We start from the raw sequence: 19,214 nt of genomic DNA on the forward strand, positions 1-19,214 counted from the left end.
CCCACAGACACTACACTATCCCAGCAATCACCACCCTGTTTGTTTGTTAACTTAATTAAACCCTTTGTATGTGATTACATTCAGCTGTGTTTTAAAATACATCAGACCATACAGAAATGATTGAGTGTGCTTAGTTATTTCTCTCTAAGACAGGCCCTGTAAGGGCCTGGTGACAAGTCCAGGGAAGTGGACAAGCCATACAGAAGATGGAAGTTTTTTTGTTGCCTTTGTTTTAAGCCATAGCTGTTTCTAAGAGCATTATTTATATAACTTAATAGAGAATGAGATTATGTCATGCTGTGTAGAATGTTGTGCCAGTGTTGCCATCTTTAAAGGATCATACACAATCCTGCACTATGTGTTTAGGTAAAAAAAAAAGGAAGCACAGTAGAACTAGTGATGTAATGTATTTTTACCTCACTCCATATATGGAAAAAAGTAAGACAGGCTATGAGTGCTGCTGTAACACTTGATTTTCCCTTCAGGGCATCAATAAAGGATTATCTTTTGTTTTTTATGGAGCTGTAGACCACACAAACCAAACATACCTGTCTTCTGCTAGTAGATTCGTTTTGAAAGCTTTGTATTTTGTTTGGTTGAAGCCACAGAGAGTGTCCAGAGCACAGCTGTGATATTGAGTTTTTCAGCTTGTGAATCTGTAGATCTTTCACCCATTCAAAGTAAAACTGCTCACGACCTTCCACAGTTTCATAACATTTGAACTTACACAAAGTGTAAACACAAAGTTGTTAAAAATGTCTGCATATGTGACTGGTGGTTCATCGGGGTCATTACCCAGTCCAGACAAGCTGCTAACATGTAAGGATCGGGATCATTTTTCATGCACATTTCTCTCTTTTTATCTTTTCTCTATGCTGAAACTTTTTTCTCAATAGTCTTTTTTTCTTTAATTCTCCCCATTTAAATCAAAAAAAGACAATTCAGTTTTTTTCCTATCAGTAAAATAAAGATGGCAGGTAAGAAAACAAAAGTATTCCTTTAAATATGTGCAGCGCAGCATGACATCATCTTCACATTATGATTTAGAAGGTTAAGATGTCACAGCCATGCTTATATTTTGTACTACAGCACTCCTTCTTGTGTGATATTGTGTAATCCGAATCAAACAGATGAAGCAAAAATTGGGGTTTACTTCAAAAGTTATTAGTGGGTGTCACTTTAAACTGCAATAAGCTATATTCCTTCATTAACAATGGCTTAGAGGGGTGTATAAAATGTGTTAGAAGTTGCTTGTAGTAACAACCCCGGAGGTTAAAAAAATGATCATCTTCGAATGCCCTCATAACACACATAAATCAGTTAGTTTCACATGTCCTTTTCCCCCCATGCTGCTGTGTGAACAAATGACCCTCATTAGCACCCATACATGTCTATTACACCCAATGAGTTGGCTCCAGTGTGTGACTGTATGATGTGCAGATGTCTCTCTCTCCTTTTCCTCCTGATCTTTTCCCTCTGTCCCTCTACTCTCTGAAGACAAGGGCCTTTTTGTGTCGAAGGGGAATCATAGGACTCACATGCTTTGGAGGAGAAAAAACAAATCAGAGGATAGGGTTGTTCAGAGGGAAAAGAACAAGGCAGAGGAGCAGACTGAAGTCATCTGGAGCTGGATAAGAACCTCGATTGGACCAAACTGAGGAGAATATCTAAACATGGAAAATGGACAAACAGAAACGGAAGAAAGGACAGAGGACGTTTCAGAAGGTAAAAAAGAGTTGAAGATTTAAGCTGTAATTCTTGGTTATTGCAACTCTGTGATATTAACTATGCATTGTGTGTCAATTAATCATTTTACTTAAGTGTTGGTTTGTAAAAGGTAAAACAGAGGAAAAACAGCCATTTACTGATCTCAGATCTCAAGGTCAAACTGTATTTGTCTCTGGGTAAAATCCAGGACTAAACATACAGTACATTGGCAGTAAGTTTATAACTGGCTGTGGACAACAAAAAATGCAGCACTCTTGCTCAGGAAGAGTCAGTGATCAGCCATGACAGAACTAGCAGAATTTATCTAAATAATGAGACTAATTTAAGAGAGCATCTTAAATTAGTCTATTAATATTTTCTTTTTGAATCATACACATCCATGATTTATAAATTGGATTTCATCCAGCAAGCTATGAAGCTGTTTTACCATCATCTCTGCACTTATAAGGGTATAAAAAATTATGCACTGTTTTGACAATATTTGAGTTACAACTGTCTGACAGTTCAAACACATCACATTACTAGAAAGAGTAATAGGATCCCTTCCATGTGTTATTTTGTACCTATAAGACATGAAGGATGTGTACTACATAGGACATGTGAGCATTAATTTAAATTACATATTGTAGTTATAGAGTGGATGAGACTTTTTCAATTCAGGGTTGAACATATTTGCTCAAGAACCAGGATTATTGGGAGATTAGGGAGGTTGGCATTAGTATCACTTTTGCAACAGAGAACACTTTTTATATCCTTATACAGGCTGTTTCAGGAGGAGAGCCGGGGTGCAATATGCCTCCCTGTATAAATCACACACACACATGAAAGGAAGATAAAATCCCTAATATGCAACTATGTGCTAAAATGCTAACACAATGTTTTGAATCACCTAAAAACACAACATTTTAGAGAAGTGGCTCTCAACTGGTCAGGTATGAGGACCCAACACTACCTCCTTATGATAAAGCATGACCCAAGTTAAAAAGAATTTCAACCACACAGACATATTTAATGGAGAATATTCCAGTTTAGATCTTAGATAGAATAACAACATGATTTAAAAAGAAAGAAGTCATTTTCCCAAGATGGAAAGGAAATTTTGGTTATTTCTCAAGGAGTTACGTCATTATTTGTGGAAAACCGGCTTTGATGTTCAACAAAGAGAAGGTAATAAAGATGAAATCGTGTGACTAAAATTTACTCGTTACCACAGAAAAAATAAAGTAGCATAAAGGTATGGATGTATGTCGATGCAGGTTTTCTTTATGTCATATATGCCAACCCCTCTTCGTTTTTTTTTTCTAGGCACACATTTGTGACCAACTGGAAACAGCTCTGGGACTCAATGTTAAGTTTGGACCCACTAGTTGAGAGCCAGTCTTTAAGAGTCATAGTTTTATCTGAAGCCACTTCGTCCATCTAAAGATAAACCTAGTAGAAGTTTTGGTTCAGATGTTTATAAACCTTACTTTTTTTTCCTGTTAGTTGTGCATGCAACTACACAGCAGTTTTATGTTGTCTGCTATCAGATAAAAGGGTCATGTAGGCACCCTATGGGAATAAAAAGGCAAAACTATGACTTGTGTCTTTTCCCTGTGGGTGGGACCTAGTTGCCCCTACAAGGTTATAAAAACCAATAAAATCAGCCAGGATACAAAATATAACGCTGATTATAACCCTGTGATTACATTTTTGATCTCATCATGCCAGGGAAATGGCCACAGTACTGTAGTTCATCACATGAGTGGATTCCATCTTCAGCCTGATATTATGGTATCATAACATCACTGGTGAATTACTTGAAATTAATTTGCAGGAGAGTCTGTGATTGACATCACATGTTGTCCTAAGCTTACCTCAGATACAGAATCTTACATAACAGATATAATTCAGCCATTTTTGTCTTTTAACCTGAGGTCATCCTGGATAACGCTGCTCAGTGTTGACATCATGAAGCCCATGCTTTCTGGCCAGTAACAACTGAAGCAATATAACAAAGTCATCAGAGGAAATACGTCACACTTTAGATCCTGTACACTGAAAGACTGTGTTGTTTAACGCTGCATTCACCCTTTCACTCTTTCACAGTGAGGAAGTATTATGTCAGGCAGATGTGGCACGTTGCGCCTAAAGGCCTTGTCGATTATGCATGATAATACATGCTAAGTACGTATTACAGATGACCTTAGGCAATACTGACAGCAACCTCATCCAGTGAACTTTCCACAATGAGCGGAAGCATTGTGCTTCAGTACAGCCAGTTGTTTGTCTCAAAATGCACTGTGCCAAAAAGTAGAACCAAGATAGTTCTGTTTTTTTTTTCTTAAGCAGCCCAATCATGTCATAAACGCATTACAATGTGTGTAGAAATAACATGTGTTTGCATCCAGACACACTCTCAAGAGCTGCTCCTTTGCAAAGAGTAGAAGACTTTTAGCACAGGGAACATGAAGATTGACATACGAGCATAAAGAGGACACAAGAAGAGTACTCGTTCTTTTATGCAGTAGGATGGCTCTCTTCTGAGAAGGACTACCAAGTGGAGCACTTTCACATGAACCCAGGCCATGCGCACACATGGGGATCGACCTAACCACAAGGTCATCTGCACTCCACTTCATATTCTCATTTGATTGTCTTTGAAAAGAAATGTATAATTTGTATTTACATATGGTATTTTACCAAATCTCTGCTCTTGTTAAACGTGCTGACATCACCCCCCACCCCCCCACCCCCACAGGAGAGACTCAACTGGCAAAAACTGTGATTCTAATTCTTGTCATTCTGCTCCAAAGACTGTAGAAAGAATTGGACAAACCCTGTGTGACATCATCTGCTTACAATAGATGGACTCAAACATCTCTTGAAGCCAATCTGCACTGGCTTCCTTATTGAAATCGCAGCCTCAACCGAACTTTGGGTCAACCTAACGGCCCACCAAGCACAACTTCCTGTCAGCTACCTAGCTAGCATTCTGGTTGACAGAAATGTAGCTTCTGCCTGTCGAGCTATCTGTCAATCAAATACCCGCGGTATTGCAATTTTTTGCACTTCCGCATTGGCTTCATTTTTCAGGACCTCAGATTGCCGCTTGTTCTGCTCTCACAGAGATGAACCTAAAGCATGTAGGGCTAGGAGCAGCTAGCTGGGGCGGGGGTTCTAGGGAACCCCAATACACCATTAAGCACCCTGCTGGCCGAAAATAATAATGAACCTAAAAGTGATGAGCCACCTTAATCTGAAAGCCAGTCAAACTTTGCTTTCTCTCGGTCTTTTAATGTTTACAGCCAATTTTTTCTGACATAAACAGAGTATTTAGAGAGATCAGATTTTGCTTTACTTGGCTTGAATATTATGATAAACATTTTTAAGTTGTCTGTTTGTGTGCTTATAGATGGTTGTCTGGTCTCTTTTAGATAAAGAAGAAAATGTGGAGGAGGCTAACTTGGAGATCGTACAGGTAAACAAAAACTCCTCTTTCCCTCTTGAGTAAAGTAGTCCTGAGTTTACACCTCTTTAGAGAGTAATCTAAAAGAAACACTGCCAGGGTTTTCACTATTCTAAGCACTGATGAACCCTCCTCTACAATGGGAGCATATTGCTAACTTTTCAAAGTTTAATGTGTTGTTTAATGGCAGATCTGATTAAACTCATTGAACTTTAAACTCTTTAATAGCTTTATTTCCACATACTTTAAATTTCTCATGAGAGGGCTCTTTGACCACATGACAGACAGTCCTCTGGGGATCTCCAGTAAACATAAGGGCTGAAAGTTAAAGAAAAGTCATTTAAAGACTGTGATCATTTGACACTCAAGAAACTTCCAACAGTTCAGCATCCACTGCTTTGATATTTAGACCCATTATGCCTCAGGCTTCAACATTAGTTATATAATCTGACTTAACAAAGTAATTAAACATGTCTTTCTTAGCATGTCTTGACAATGGAACAATTCAAATAGCAGCAGACTAAATACACCTACTGTAGTAAGCCATAAAGAGTGTTTACATGTTTTTTTTCATGCAGCTGGTGGCTTTCCTCTCAGTGCTCTGATAGTTTCTATTATTCAAGAACAGTGTTGAGCTTCTGTCTGCATGTCACTTTAATTTAAACCAGAGACACAAATAGTTCCATTTCAGGTGCAAGCAACATGGCAGAAAAACTGCAGTTTCCAGGCTCTTCTAATAATAGTGCATGTGGTGTGAAAATATAGGGTGAGAAGGTTAGCTGCAGCTATCTTTACCCTCAATTTCCACAATGTCTCCTCATGACATTTAACGGATGCATATTTTCCTCCAGGAGGAAGAGTGAAGGAACCGTGTCCTAACATTAGGTTAAGACTTTTACACTTGTTTTTCATGTCAAATCCTCGTGAAGGTGGGTCCGTAACGTAGGATTTCAACCTGCAAAAGGTTACTTTTAAGGGATTTGGGCCTTTTAGACAGCATTTATGTTTTGCATATTAGCTGTAACTTTCGAAAAAGTTCCTTGAGATCACTCACAGTGCACAGAAAGCTGTAAAAAAATGAGATTTTATCTTTCAGATCAATTTCTAAATGGCAACTACTTACTGAACCATGCACTAAAAGTTGGTTTATTTAAAAAAAAAAAAACAGTATTTACCTTAGCTGTCAGAGAACATAAAGATAACAGTTATAATTAAAGTATAGAATTTATGATGTTGTTGGTCTTGAAACGTGTAACCTGCACAGACATACAGTAGCAATTTAACTACTGATAGCATCAGAGGAGAAGGGTAGAAGGCTCAGCGGACAGATGTTCCATTCAGCCTGCTGCCTGATGCCTTTCACATGACTGAGAGAGTGTAAGCGAAAGAGAGTTAGAGGTGGAAAGATTTTAGAGGAGTGAGAGAGCAGCTTCAACCCATGCCATGTTCCCATGAGCTGATTCAGTTATCCCCGCTGGATAAATCCAATCAGCCATGAAAGAAAAAGGGAGTCAACCACAGAGAATATTATGCAGAAAGGATGAAAAAGTGACACTTGAATTAAAAAAAAGCATGACATGTTTACATGAAATTATGACAGGAGTAGGGTGAAGATATAAAAGGAAAACTTCAAGAACAGAGAAAAAAAGTCTAGACTTCCTAAATCCTCAATAAGTTACAGAAAATGTTACAAGAATGAAAAAGAACAGAATACTTTTGTTAAAAAATAAAACCACATCCAGCATTAAGAGTCACTCAGATAAGGAGATAGAGGCTTCACAAAGAGTTCAGAAGTTCAAAATAAATGCAGAGAAAAATAAAACAGCTGAAAGCATAAAGATAAAGATCCCATAAAGATCCAACAAAGACAGCCTTTCAGAGGAAATCAAGAAACAAACAGTAAGTCTGAGTTAAAGACCGGGCACTGAAAGAAACTAATTAGAGAAGAAATTTGAGCACATTGAATAAAATGGCCTAAGAGTTGTCTAAAAAAAGTAAACAAAAAAAATCTAATCAAACCCAAAGAAAAAAAATACAACATTTATGCTGATCACTTCATTGCAATGTATGTTTAAATCTCTTAAATCTTAACATCCTTAAAATATTTCGCTCTTCTTTTATGAGGCAATAAGCCAACCTAGAATGCTCAACTATAACATCTGCCTCTTGTAATGCAGCTGCAGGGCTTGGTGGCTGAGCTGCGCGAGGGACTCCAAACCGCCCTGACTGAGCTGTGTGAGCTGCGTCAGAGGGACCAAGGTTTGGAGGAGAAGCTCCAGGCCCACGAGACTGATGTGGATGATAAGATAATGAGCCTAAAGAACTCCCTCAACACTTTCAAGGTGCTGGAAACACTACACAGACAACCACACATACACAGATACACACAGTCTATTCTTGGTACGGTCAGGTGGTAATTCAGAGCATCTGACTGGAACTCGGTGAAAATGGAAACTAATTTGATTCATTTTATAGGAAGAGAGCTCATGGCAGACACACACTGGTGTGTAAACAGGAGTGAAAATACTGTGAGACATGTAGGTCATGCTGTGAGATTTGTGTCTTTTGCTTCTTATATAAAAATGCTTTGTACTGACTGTTGAAAATAATGGTTTGTATTTTCTGGGGTCTTTACGTTTATGTTAATGTCAGGCCCAAAAAGTTGAACATTTATGCACATTCAGCACTATCATACATGAGCACATGTTGTACCAAATTAAGCTTGATTACCACACTACAGATAGTGCAATTTGACAAAACTTTGTAGTTACAGTGATATCTTTTTGTTTTTGAAGCTCTTTACTTTTTTTAATGCGCAGGTTTTCAAAGTTATTCCTTTTATGCTTTACTCATTTATTTCATATAGGCTAACATCAAGAAACTTTACAAGCTTAGAAAGGCCCTTTTGCTGATTTGTTACCAGCAAATTCTACTGGGGGGGTCACAGTGTAAAATACAATGCTCTCTCCCAATCCTGTCATGTCACAGCAGTTATATTAATACACCTTCTTGGTATCATCATCTGCTTGCAGGAGGAGCTGAATGTGGCGTTGTTCCACATAAAAGATGTGTCCAGCAGACAGAGAGAGGTGCAGAAGAAGATAGAAATAATGCTTCAGTCAGAAAACAACAAAGAGTTAATCTCTGTCCCACACAGGTATACCTAAAAACCACCTTTTTATTATGTGAAAGGAGGCCATTTCTTTCTAAGTTAGAATTTTGAATCTGAATGAATAGATCATTATGAATCTATGACTTCTACTGGGCTTTCTAATACCACAAAAGTGCCTTTAAGCAAAGTGATGACCAAAACTTCATCAGAACTGCTTGTGATCTCCTTAAATACTTCTGGGAAAGAATAAAAATAAATGTTACTTAACGTTACTTATGATGAATTAATCCTTTTTTAAACTTTTTTTTCCCTCATATTATTTATTCATTCAAAAGTAGAAAGAGCTCCAAAGCAGATGTGCTTTCAGCACCAGGGGATGAACACATCTGTACGCCCAGCCAGTCAGACCTCAGCGTTATTCAGAACTTCTTCTCCAGTCTGCCACAAAGTGCATCACCACAGAGGAGCACCACGTCCACACAGAGTGAGTCTACTGTATGTTTGAGTTATTCACATCAAACCAACTATGAAAAAGGTCAGGAGGAGAGAATAAGGGAAATGTGTGTGTTGCAGCCTCTACCTCTGATCAGGAGGCTCAGCAGCAGAGAGGTTTTCTGTCAAAAACTCCAGCATGGGGAGAGATGAAGACCAGCAGAGATGACACAGAGACATCCAACAACCCGACTGAAAACAGTAAGAAATAAACATGTTGGATCATTTTAATATTCATCCCTCTGCTGCGCTGTTATTGCAATGACAGGACTTCCACTATTACTTGCACAAAAGCAACTACTTAAACCAATTCTCACAGTTTGCTCACTAACATCATTAAATACCCAAATAAATTCTGAAAACTGGTTTTGCTTTTGGGAAATATCTTGTTTTAACAATTTTCCATATTTTATGAGATCAGTATGCCATCATTTCCTCAAAACACCTCGTAGTCCAAGTTTAAATAATATCTTAATTATGAGTTTTGTTTTCTAGTTAGTCTGCCAGGTGATCAGAAAATGCAACAGGAATCCTCTTCAAGAAACAAAAACTTAAAACCATGAGCTAGCCTATTTCTTTTTGTTTGTTGCTTTATATTGACAGATACAAGAGACAGAAAATATTTCTGGAGCAGTACACAGTGAAAGTTTTGTTTTACTTCTGGGCACAGGTACACAGTGGCATATTGCATTCACTTGAAAATAAAAAAATCCTTTTTTTACGATGTAACGATCTCATAAAAACAGGAAATAATTTATTTTTGACTTTCCTGTTTTTACGAGATACTACCTCCTCTGTTACCATCAAGCATAAAGAGAATAGGTCAAGCGAACAGTTAGCTGACACAATTTGGCGTGAAACATGTAACTGTTACCTAAAACACATTAAAAAGCCTACCTTACCTGTATTTACCCTGCACCTCTAATTACTGACTGATAAATGCAGCAGCCAGTCATGCAGCTGAGCGTCAGGGGGAATCCTGTTTTTATGAGATAGTATCTCAAAAAACAGGAAAATCAAAATTAAATAAATTCCCGTTTTAACAAGACAGTATCTCGTAAAAACAGGAAAATCAAAAACAAATCTAAAAAAATCCTGGTTTTCTGAGATAGTTATATCATAAAAACAGGAGGGTTTTTTATGTTCAAGTAAATGCAATGTGCCACTGTACAATACAGGTAAGGTAGGCTTTTTAATGTGTTTTGAGGAAACAGTTACATGTTTCACGTCAAATTGTGTCAGCTAACTGTTCGCTTGACCTATTCTCTTTATGCTTGATGGTAACAGAGGAGGTAGTATCTCGTAAAAACAGGACAGTCAAAAAGAAATTATTTCCTGTTTTTATGAGATCGTTACATCGTAAAAAAAGGATTTTTGCACAATAATAATATTTAATAATATTTCTTTCCTCTTGAAAATTGTGATAAACCTCACATAACATGGTTATGGCTGGTTGTTGTTTGGTCCAGTGCGGCCTCTGTCCATACAACGCAAATCACACGCACAGTGACCCCCACTGGCTAGGAGGTGAATCGATTCAGAGGATTTGCTGAATTGATATTGAATTTAGAGGAGAAATATTGCGATGCATCGATTAATCGATATTCTTACCCACCCCTAGTAAGTGTTGTGACATGTAATAATTTTTCCAAGTCTTATGTGTAAAAACATCAGGATGTTTTTATAAAAACTAAGGCACTTAGGCATTGGAGGAACTCTGATATGTAATTAAAAGAATATTTCAACAATTTATAATAAATAATAGAAAAGGCACTAGATTTTTAATGACATTGCTTCTCCCCTTTTTCTCCGTTTTCCATGGCTTGCACATAAGTGAACTACTCCCAGGTTTTCAAGGACGCGTGGAAACACTGAACACATATGTGACTCATTAGAGTTTTAAACAGATTTTTTTTCCTGTGTTTGTAGATAAACGGCAGAGGGTGGCTTTGGAGCTGCTGGAGTCAGAGAGGGTTTATGTGTCTCACCTGTCTCTGCTACTGAAGGCCAACATATCCTTTAATGGGACAGAAGCTCTCACATCTAAAGACAAACGGTAAGTCTGAGGAGACACAAGGACTCAGCTACATTTTTAAAAACACAATGATATCACAAAATCTAAATAGACATTAAAATATACTTTATTGAAATTGTCTAATATGGATAAGGAAGTAATTTGATAAGGAGGAGACCCAGACAACATTAGCCTTATCTGCTGCTGTGAAGATTTCTCTGGAATGTTATGAGCCCAAAACTAAATAAATTATACCGACTGTAGTCATTTTCTTCTGTCAGTCTCTCCCATTCAAATCCACATAATCATTCACCGGTCAACACTCAGAATTGATCTGATGAATGGATACTGATCTAATTTAAGAGCTTGAAGTGAGGGGAGAACAGGAAGCTAAGTAATGAAATGAAAGGAGGTTATAAACACCAGCTAGACAGATACTCGCTATACAGCTTGCTAAAGTAATCACCGCTGTGTTGCAGAGCACGTGCTACCAATGACTGGAATCACTGGTGAACTGAAATGAACTGGGTCAAATTGTCTGATTGCATCTGTTTTAATAGGATTTACCTGCAGCTGTCAAATGTCTGTTTCCTAAGAGGGAACACCAATAGCCCTTAATTTCTTTAGAAAAGTTCCGTAAAGTAAAACCATGAGTTTTCCTGTCATGTATTAATAGAGTCTGTTAGGTAAGATAAAAAGGCAACATTGACAACTTGTCCTTTTCAGTAATTTCTTCTTCAAAGAAAAGACAGATTCTATTGTTTAATTTGCTGTATGAAGAAATGTAAATAAAGAAGGACACTATCAGGGTGAGTGCAATATTTGATGTATTGAAAGGCAGTTACATGAAAATAACAATGATGCATCACAATATCTAATTAACTAAGAATACAAACTAGCCCTGAAAAGGTACCTTAAATGATGAATGTATTCAGTGTCAATTTCATTTCTTATCATGCATAATGCCGCTTTATTTCACTGCTGTTCGACATTATCCCACTGTCTTCCTCTTTTATGCTGCTGTGAGCTTCTTTATGGCCAGTAAACCTCCCCTAATTTCACCCTTAGTAATGTCATGAGTGCCATTATGAGAAGTCAGCCAATAGTTATGCAATAAGTCAAATTGGCATGGACATTTGTTTAGTGTCATGTGTTTATTTAAAATCATCACAGCCATAATTTAATAATTCTACCACATTAGGCAGGATACTGATGTATTGTGGTTATATATTTTGTCCCACCAATAAAGGACACTAAGTTATATAGTATGTTTTTTTCAAACAAGCATATAGGATAATAAACTTATCCAAACAGAGCTGCCATTTTACATTCTTTTTTGATCCTATAGTTTTCTTCATACTTTTAGTAATTCCTTTACATGTTTTTCATTTAGAAAATATTTTTTTGTTGTTATCAGTCCGTTTCCCAGCTCTTTGAGGTTTCTGATCCAGCAGCATCTGGAGCTCCTCCACACTCTGCAGGAACGTGTGCTCAAGTGCCAGTGGCAAGGCATCATGGGGGATGTGTTTATGAGGCTCACCAGCAAAGAGGTAAACAACCAGTGCAAACCTGAAATACATTAGAGTGGTTGGTATGAATTATCACATATTAAACTAAATGTTACTTGCTATTCCTCTGAACCATTATTAAGATCAAAATGTAGTTACTTATTTAAGGAGAGTACTGTAATCTTTAGGGATGCTAACAGTATGTTGGCTGGAGTCAGACTTTTTTGGCTAATCGAATTAGCAGAGAATAAAAAATGCATTGGGGTTGCATGGCGATACAGGCGTTAGTGCTGTTGCCTCACAGCAAGCAGATTTCTGGTCAGACAGGCCTTTCTGTTGAAGTTTGCATATTCTCCCCATGCATGCGTGGGTCCTGCTGGGTATTCTTGCTTCCTCCCACAGTCCAAAGACATGCATGTAAGGTCAACTGTTGACTCTTTATTACTGGTTATTTGTCTCCATATGTCAGCCCTGTTGACAGGCAACCAGTCAAAAGTGTACCCTGCCTATTGCCCAATGACAGCTGGGACTAGCTCCAGCCTTGTGCAACCCAAAATGGAATAAGGGGTGTAGATAATGGATGGGCGGAAAGTAATGCATCAACATCAAACTGCACTTGGAGAACTATTCTTTCATAAAAGACAGAAAAATCTACTTGACTTTGATTTTAAGGGGTTTAATCTCCAAATTGTGCAAACATTGCTGCAAAATGTGTAAGCAATTTTACCGTGAAGTAAATACCCCCAAATCTAGCACCTGCCATCTATGAGTGTGCCATAGAATTATTTGACTCTAAAAAGCAAAGCCTAATTCATTTTGGCCATAAGGAATTCAATTTTTTTTTTTTTATAACTTTTCAGGTCTTTTTTTCCAATAAAGACAAAACCCAGTAATTGTTTAACAAAATGGAATAGAGTTCACCACAAATAAAACAGTAGGGGAATCAGCAAGAAATATTTAGAAATGCAAGATATAACTGCTATTGTGCAGCTATTGTACAGCACACAAGATCTGGACCTCTTGTTTACTAACTTGCATATCCAAAACTTGTCAATTCTAATGCACAGTGCTGTTCCAAGCTGCTTAATTCGGCAGGGTCAGAAGGTTTGGTCTTGTGACTGGGCATTTATAATGAATCTGAGTCGCTCTGGCTGCCATTAAATCAAATGTCAAATTCCAGTGGAGCCATGTTGAGAGCTGGAATGCAGATATAGTACAGATACAAAAGGGATTCATGTTACCACTGCACAAAAAGGGTGGCTTAAAGGATGCAAGTGCATAGAGGAATAAATTAGAGTTCGTTGAAATACACAACAGCCCTATGGGTGTAAACACATTGTTTGGGGATGATTCTGTACTGCTTTTATATGTAAAAAATGAAACTGCATTGAAAGTCTTTGAGTTCACCGTAGGACTAGTAGGACAGAATCAGGGATTTACTTTGCAAGAAGTTATCACCATAGTAGAAAATAAATGCAAAAGGAATGCACTTAAAGATAAAATGTTATCTTTTGGCCTTGTGGCATCAAACCCAAATACACTACAACATACACAACCCACTAAAGCTCAGGAGACAATTTTATTAAAGCTAATGTGAGAATAATTTGCTTTGAGCAAATGAGAGGAAATGGAGTAATTGGTAAGAACACCTTCCCATTTAGAAAAATAACAGCAGTTGTTCATGATGTGTCATGGGTCCTCAGAGAGATTAGACAAGGAAAATAGCTAGCAAAAAGTAGAAAACTTAATAGAAACAAAGAAAGAAAGCACTAATGAAAAGATATCTTTCTTTCAGAATGATTTCTTGGACTTGTATGTTTCCTACCTGAAGGAGCTCCCAGATTGTCTGTCAGTTGTCACCATGTTGTCCTCCAGCTCCATGAAATCATCTGCCTTTATGGAGGTAAGGATGACCAGATAACGTGGCAGACTACTGCCTTAAGTTACAAGATAAGGCTCAATAGGACATCAAACTGTTTAATATAACATGACAGGATGTAATAATGATTAAGGTTTAAAGCAAGACTGAAGAAGTTATCTGACAAAATAGCTTTTGCAGTTATAATTGTTATTATCATAATACAGTGCCTATCAAAAGTAAAAAAAAACTGAATTAAATAAAAGCATGCAAATGATGGGAAAACACAAATAAGATACGATTAAATGACAGCATGAAGCTTAGTTTAAAACTTAGGTGGTTCTTTAAAGTTTTCTGTGCTCATAAAGTGTTACTATTTGTTCTTTTTCTGGCTTTTGATAGATTAATGAAATAGACAAACACTCTAATGAAAACACAAATGCGAAATGTAGGTGGGATATTTTGTATTAATTAATGGCACATCTTATTTTCTGGTAATGTGTGATGTCATGAAAGTGTGTCTAATTATTTTTTTTCTACAACTGAAGCCTTCATGGATCACATAATCACACACTGCACGATTTACACCATTAGTCTGTGAAGGTTCAGTGCCTAGGCCTTAAGGTGGTGATTGGGATTGGGCCATTGTCAAACATGTTAAAGTGGCTCATAACTTGAATAGATTGCAGCCATCTTATCTATTTTAAAGAAGTCATGTAAAGCTGTCACTGTGAATAGATTTAGTTTGCCTCCACCCACTGTCCTTAATAGTTTTTTCTCTCTGCCTCGATTCGTTTACCTGCTCTCAATCAGAGTGACCTAACAGGTGATGAATCGAAACCCTCCCTCTACACTCTACTGCTTCAGCCAGTTCAGAGGATTCCTGAGTACCTTCTGCTGCTGCAGGTTAGTTCCACACTCAAAGTCTCTAATTTAAAACAGATAATTATATGTATTACAAGGGCTCAACTTTGGTCAACCTCCCACTCCCTGACTACAGTTTATAGAGCGTAACAGAAAACCTTCATGTTGCATTGATGTGCATAAAAGTGAAAACAGCATCTGCTAAAAATGTGTTCACATGAATAATTAATGTGTTTGCGTAGGGCTTGCTGAGGCAGACAGACGCAGAGCACCCAGACTATTACCTGCTGCTGGTGTGCATCCAGCACTTCAGGTCCTTCACAGCTCAGTACCACCACCTCCTGCAGCACAACCAGGAGCTTCTGTTGCACAACCGAAAGGAGATGAAGAGGTCAGGAGTACCACTGTGCCAAAACAAAAAAAAACAAAAAAATCATAGTACAAGAGTTCAGCATGATGTGTTGTACCCATTTGAACCTGACAAAATGAGTTAAAGAAGTGTTCTGGGTCCTCTGTAGGTCTACCATGAAACAGCTGTTAAAAACAGTAGAAAGTGGAATTCAAGTTAACAACATTGGCTCACCATACCCTTGCAGCAGTACAGTGCTGTGAGTTCTTTGATATTTCTTAGCTAGATAGAGACACTATTTGTCTCCATTTTGTTTCTGGGAAGGTGTCATTGATTAAGTATTTAGGTATGTTGTGCTATTTTGTGTTTGATCCCTGATAGAGAACATGCAAATCAGGTGAAACAGAGCAAACAGCGTCTCCTAGAGCAGATCCAGTCTCATCATTTCCAAGTTTGGGATCGGGACCAGGATTCAGAATCACATGGTTCACATGATTGGCCGTCTCAGCTTCAGTTCTTCAGCTCCAATATGGACTCAAGGAACCACAAACCAACAGGTGTGTGCTTGCAGAACTTTCTGATTTTTGCAATAGATGTTCATTCTGTTGATTCTGGTTATTAGTCTGCAGGGTTTGGGTATCCAGAAGAATGCTTTAAATGATGAGGTTGACTCTGGGAGCTTTAGGTACTCTTCTAGGCGTGCTTATGGGCGGTCATACGGTGTCTGACCAGTCTTAGTAATGCTCTGAGATTTTCAATCTGTCCAGCATGAACAAAAGTTTGCTGTCTTTAGGTGGGAATGTTGACAGTACAAGAAATTCACTGTTGAGTTCTTTCTTAGCATTCTTTACAAGGGTTTCTAGGATTTAAATAGGAAGTTGTGTGTAAGCACTTCTGGGATTACAGTAGTATTTAGATAATTCCTAGATGTCAAACTTTTTGCCCTACTTCCAAATGCAGCAATTTGGACCAAGAACAAAGCGTTTAACATTAAGACTTTTCACACCACAGTTTTGGATCAGAGTGACTGCTTGCCAACACAAGGTTTTAATCCTGGTCCCCCCTGGTCTGCCAACTGTATGCCAACATCTAACTTCCAGCGAATTCAGAGATTTTAAGGAAAATGTTGAAGACCCAAATGAAATCACTAATCTCCAGTCCAGAGCACAGTCCTCAATGTCTAAGGAGAACAAGATTTGGTGTACGCATAAATATCATCCTGGAATCTATTCCAAAGCATATCAACTGGCTCAAGGGTAGTGATTTTATGATCTACCTCGTATACAATGTAGGATCAAACAGAAACAAGCCTTAATCTGTCTCTTTAATACTTGTAAAAAATCTGCCCTATCAGTCAACCAACATGTTGGCTTTCAGGTCTTGTCAGTATCCCAGAGAGTGAGGGATCTGAGAGGTCTCTGTCCTGCCAGCATCATCTTCCCTCCAGATCCACTGACTTCCGTCAGGTTCAACCAGGCTCAGCTCTGGCAGATGCCCTTGGAGAATTCCTTCTTCCTCCAGACCCCCCAGGAATGGAGAGCCTCTACGAAGAGGAGGGGGGCTCCCTCCGCGATGTCTCCATGTTCGACCGCTGCTCATCTGCCTCCTCAGATTCTTCCATTGACATCGCCTTTGTGAAGTGCCCCAAAGCCCCCCCTGCATCACATCACGCAATGGCCACAAATGTGTTGACAACCCGTGATGCCTTCAGCAATGGTGGAAGTCAGGGGAACAGTTACAACAAACTGTCAAACCGAGGGTGTGCGTCTCCGGATGAAGCTGTAATGATGCGGCACAATCAGCACCGCCCCCTTCAGGCCAGCCAGCGGAAGAGTAAGGTAGGCTTGTTTCTTCTCAGGTACAAAAATGCACTGAAAATTGATACACATGTAAGAGTGAACATGTTAATCCAATTTGTTGTACAGTCACTGAATGGTCTGCAGATGGACACCACAGTGAGCTTGGATAGCGGCCAGCTATCAGACCATCTCCATAGGGTGGGACTTGGGAGCCATGCCAAGCTGGAGCGCCAGGGCAGTAAGGGCAGCAGAGGGTGTCCCACCCCATCCCGTAAGGTTCAGAGCCCCCTGGGGAACAGAGCTGATACAGATAAACAGCATGAGGATCTTCAAGGAATGCTCAGCATCGTAGGTTAAAACAAAGATGTACAGAAAACTACCCAGCTCAACATTTTTTTATACATTTTTGACACACTTACCTGGATACTACTTTACCCCACTTTAATGCCCTCGATTCTGTCTCGTTGTCAATGTAATCAAACCACAAGCAATGTAAATAAATACTGTATTTACCTCCGCCAGGACTCTGGATTCCAGTCATGGGGGGAGGATTCTAAGTGGAGAAGCGGGGTAGAGGAGAATAATCACACCCCCTTCAGCGAGAGGAGTCGGAAGCAGGACAAAGGAGGGTTCAGGAGCTCGTTTAAGAAACTCTTCAAAAAGAAGTAAGAATGACTTTCAATCAAGAAAATATGCACATAATTACATTGATACAGTAGCCGTCATCCTTACATGATATCAGTGAAGCTACACAGAACATTTTTGCCAAAAGAAGCAGCCACTTTAACAAGAAAGTATTGAATAGAGTCTCTAAAGCTGTGCACTTTGGAAAAAGAATACAGCGAGAGTACATCAAGTTGGCAATATTTTTAAAAAGTATTCCAATACTGGTTCATTGGCAAGAGGAGTGAGATCCATTGCTGACATTGCTTGGAAGATCATTCTTGTGTAAAACTAGGCTGCAGAGGAGAGCAATGGAGTGCAATTTTTGAGAAGAAAGCTACTTAAAATACTGCCAAGGGACTAAAATTGAGAAATTAAAATGTCCCTTGCATTTCCTTCTCACAGGAGCAGCGATGAGAAGAAAGACAAGGGAGGTGAGAAAACACCAGAAAACCAAAACAGTGGTGAACACGAGACACCAGGGAAAACTCCTAAACTGGCACATCTGGATATAAATCGTGGCACAGCTGTATGAGCTCTACTGTATTATAGCACACACAAACACTGTAAAAAAAACTGATGAAATATTAAGGGTGATATATTTAATATCAGTGCAAAATAAGGCTCATTTTTAAACATTTATGACTGATACATAAACGCTGTACAGATATAATCCACTCAGCCAAGCTACCTTTCCTCTTATCATCTCTGTGTGGCATGTTCTTGTGGAGAGAAAAGTTCATTTTGAGGGACAGCAGGTGATTTAACGTGGCTTTGAAAGCAAGTTTTGATGAAAAGCAAAGAAAGAGTTTTTGCTCAGTAAAAAAGGAAACATGAGGTTAAAGGCATCAGTGTGTATTTGTAAATTTGCTTAAAATGTTTTCCTCTTAGTTTGTATCACATTTTTCATGCTAAGAACATATTAAACTTTATGATGACAGACTTTTCCACTAGAGGGTATAATCTGACGCTATCAAACCTTATTTTTTTAAATGTGTCTCCTCTGCTTCTAGATTTTTCCCTTAGAAATCCTTTACCTCATTTCTTTGAAACCTGTAGAAATGCAAAAAAACATCATATAGATCGTCTTCACTATTTCATAGGGCTTTGATTTTAAATATTATGGACTTAACTGTAGGCCAACTTTGTCTCTGTTAAGCTGATGTTTAATGCCCTAAACAAAAACTATTTTGTGTATTATTTACTCAGGAGAACATTTATTACATTTATGTTGTGTATGTTTTATGTGCTCAGCATTTTGCTGTTAGGAAAGACAGAACTTTCTATGTAATGAACAGAATTATTTTATTAAAAGGTGAATGCATATGAGAAATGTTCAATAAAGGTACACTCTTGAAAAATAAATATGTCGATCAGCT

General features: G+C 38.3%; 1 protein-coding gene across 3 annotated transcripts; it reads left to right on the plus strand.

The window, feature by feature from the left end:
- Positions 1-1,599: 1,599 nt before the first annotated feature.
- Positions 1,600-19,115, plus strand: arhgef33 (Rho guanine nucleotide exchange factor (GEF) 33). Of its 3 annotated transcripts, none has more exons than XM_041789924.1 (17): positions 1,600-1,725; positions 5,145-5,188; positions 7,354-7,518; positions 8,209-8,333; positions 8,624-8,772; positions 8,862-8,981; positions 10,710-10,836; positions 12,212-12,344; positions 14,098-14,205; positions 14,974-15,066; positions 15,267-15,415; positions 15,543-15,632; positions 15,755-15,930; positions 16,751-17,211; positions 17,299-17,520; positions 17,695-17,837; positions 18,241-19,115. In XM_041789924.1, exons 1-17 carry the CDS (start codon positions 1,674-1,676, stop codon positions 18,368-18,370), a joined length of 2,487 nt encoding a protein of 828 aa, XP_041645858.1. In that variant the 5' UTR covers positions 1,600-1,673; the 3' UTR covers positions 18,371-19,115. The 3 variants fall into 3 exon arrangements, with proteins under 3 accessions (XP_041645858.1, XP_041645859.1, XP_041645860.1); XM_041789925.1 differs by having other exon boundaries at positions 8,627-8,772; XM_041789926.1 differs by lacking the exon at positions 15,543-15,632.
- The last annotated feature ends 99 nt before the right edge of the window (positions 19,116-19,214 follow it).

This window comes from Cheilinus undulatus, linkage group 6, assembly GCF_018320785.1.
Source record: "Cheilinus undulatus linkage group 6, ASM1832078v1, whole genome shotgun sequence".
Taxonomy (NCBI): domain Eukaryota; kingdom Metazoa; phylum Chordata; class Actinopteri; order Labriformes; family Labridae; genus Cheilinus; species Cheilinus undulatus.